Raw genomic sequence first — 2131 nt, 5'->3', positions numbered from 1 at the left:
AACTCTCTTGTTCTCCTCTTCCCAGGTCTTTTCTCTCTGTAGAGCTTCTTTGCATCTCAAGTTAATTTTTTGGAAGCCATCAAGGGCCACTAGAAGGATAGGAAACGACAAATTGGTGAGATGAAGAAACCTTAATCATTGATTCCTTGATCCTTCATTAAAAATCGAAGTGTAAAATCACTCCAAAGAAGAGGAGTTTCTAAACTTAATCATTAATGATCCCTTGATCCTTCATTAAAATTCGAAGAGTAAATTCTGTACATCGGCAAAGCATCCGCAGTTGCAAGCAAAAAACAAACAATGGAAAGAATAAAGATGGGCTTTATGTTGGAACGAAGGAATTGCAAATACAGAAAGGGTGAAGAGAAAAGTCGAAATGGAGGAATATAGAACCCCTCCCAAACGAAGGTACCTTGCAGGAAGCCTGTACCCCTTTTGTAAAGTAGGTGGAGGTGATTGCATAAGAATGGTGACAACAATGCAATACTCTAGTAACAAATCTCCGTCGCCTAAGGGTATATACAATACATATAGCCCTTCTCAAGGTCAATGAAAAACCACAATGAACATTTCCTCTCCATTAGTAGTGATGTGCACTCCCTTGTGCCATGAATATATACAGCTTTCATTCATTTACACTCTTGCCTACACATCTCTCATGCGATGCATTTTACTACCTCTCCTCCTCCTCCCACTTCTGCTTCATGCACAATCAAACCTTTGTACCTTTCTTTAGCGCTTCGTCAAAAACAAAAAGAGAGATATGTCCAACAATTCCCTGCAGCTATGCTCCATACAAGGATTTGCATACAAAATCAACCATTTGCCATCTTTCTATAATGCAAGCAAGGCAAAAATGCCAAACAGCCACTGCGTCTTATTGTCTTGAGTATGGCACTTTACATACATCGTAATTCACTGAGGTTGGAGATTAACCTCAACTCTTGCAACACCTTGCCCTCCAGCAACTTTTGGGACATCAACAACACCAACAACACCTTCTGCATCGTGCGCCTCTGCATTGGAGTCCGTAAAGTTAGGGTCGTGCTCGTCCAGCGCCTGCACATAATCATCCTCTGCGATGTAATCCTCATGGGTCGGTCCTGCCCATGTGAACTTGCCACCGTGGCCCTGCTTCTTGGGTTCGCCTGAAATACCTGAGGCTGGACGGCGAGGCAAGCGCTGATCGCCCTTCTTTAGCTGCTTCATATGTTGGTACTCAGCCTGGTGAAGCGAGTGCGGCGCAGGGTTTTTGGAAGGGAGGTCCTCCTCAACCTCCATGCCTGGGGCCAAGGCGACGCCGGGTAAGTCCTTTCTCTCCATCTCTCTCACACACACAGATACGCACAAGTGCTCTCTCTCTCTCTCTCTCTCTCTCTCTCTCACAGATGAATGCGAGTTCTAGACGCGTTATTTCTCGCATGTTCTAGACACCTTGAATGTCCGTGACGTGTCCTACAATGGATGCTTTGATTTGACGATTAATTACTTGGTAAGCCTCCTAATGTGCTTCGTGAACCGGTAAAGGCGCCAACTTAAGGACACTCAAATTGTGCAGAGCCTACGACAAGCTACGCTTGGCAGATTTGAGCAACTTGGGGTTTCTCAGATGGGCGGCAATGAGATCTTGCCCCAGAAGTTGTGATCGTCGATTGCGATGACCGTTGACTGTGTTTTGATAGGCGTTTGCAAAAATCGATGCACAAGCAGCGAGTCAAAGCAAATCAGAAAACCCTGCTCCAAAAATAGTACATCTTTGCTCGAGTTTCGAACGCATATCTTGCCAATCAGTCGATGCCATGTAGGAGTACGTTGTCCAATTACTCACGATGGCCCGTGGGCCGTGTGCATTGTGGGGGAGGGTAAGGTTTATAAACTGAGCGCGTCCTTTTATTGGCACCTTTACCCTAGACCGTGCACTTGAACCCCACATATTTACCATCGCTCAAAAGCAAGCCATATTTAATTTATTATTAATGCAGCGCTGAAAAGTGCAGCGACCTCGCAGGTTTTCTTTTCTCAGAGGAGTAGGAACATGGGGAGGCCGTTCAAGGTTGAGGATGGGACCGAACATGAGGAAGACGAGGGAGAACATTAATACAAGCAAAGAAGCATAGAGTATTGAAGTTTT

General features: G+C 45.1%; 1 protein-coding gene across 1 annotated transcript; it reads right to left on the bottom strand.

Moving 5' to 3' along the window:
* Positions 1–207: 207 nt before the first annotated feature.
* On the bottom strand, positions 208–1402 carry LOC147449791 (plant/protein). Its single transcript, XM_086522698.1, has one exon. The coding sequence runs from the start codon at positions 1321–1323 to the stop codon at positions 916–918; it is 408 nt and encodes a 135-aa protein (XP_086378824.1). The 5' UTR covers positions 1324–1402; the 3' UTR covers positions 208–915.
* Positions 1403–2131: the final 729 nt, after the last annotated feature.

This window comes from Adiantum capillus-veneris, chromosome 10 (genome assembly GCF_014529385.1).
Source record: "Adiantum capillus-veneris isolate H3 chromosome 10, ASM1452938v2, whole genome shotgun sequence".
NCBI classification, from domain to species: Eukaryota; Viridiplantae; Streptophyta; class Polypodiopsida; order Polypodiales; family Pteridaceae; genus Adiantum; species Adiantum capillus-veneris.
The sequence above is the reverse complement of the archived record's forward strand: the minus strand, read 5'-3'. Positions and strand labels throughout refer to the sequence as shown.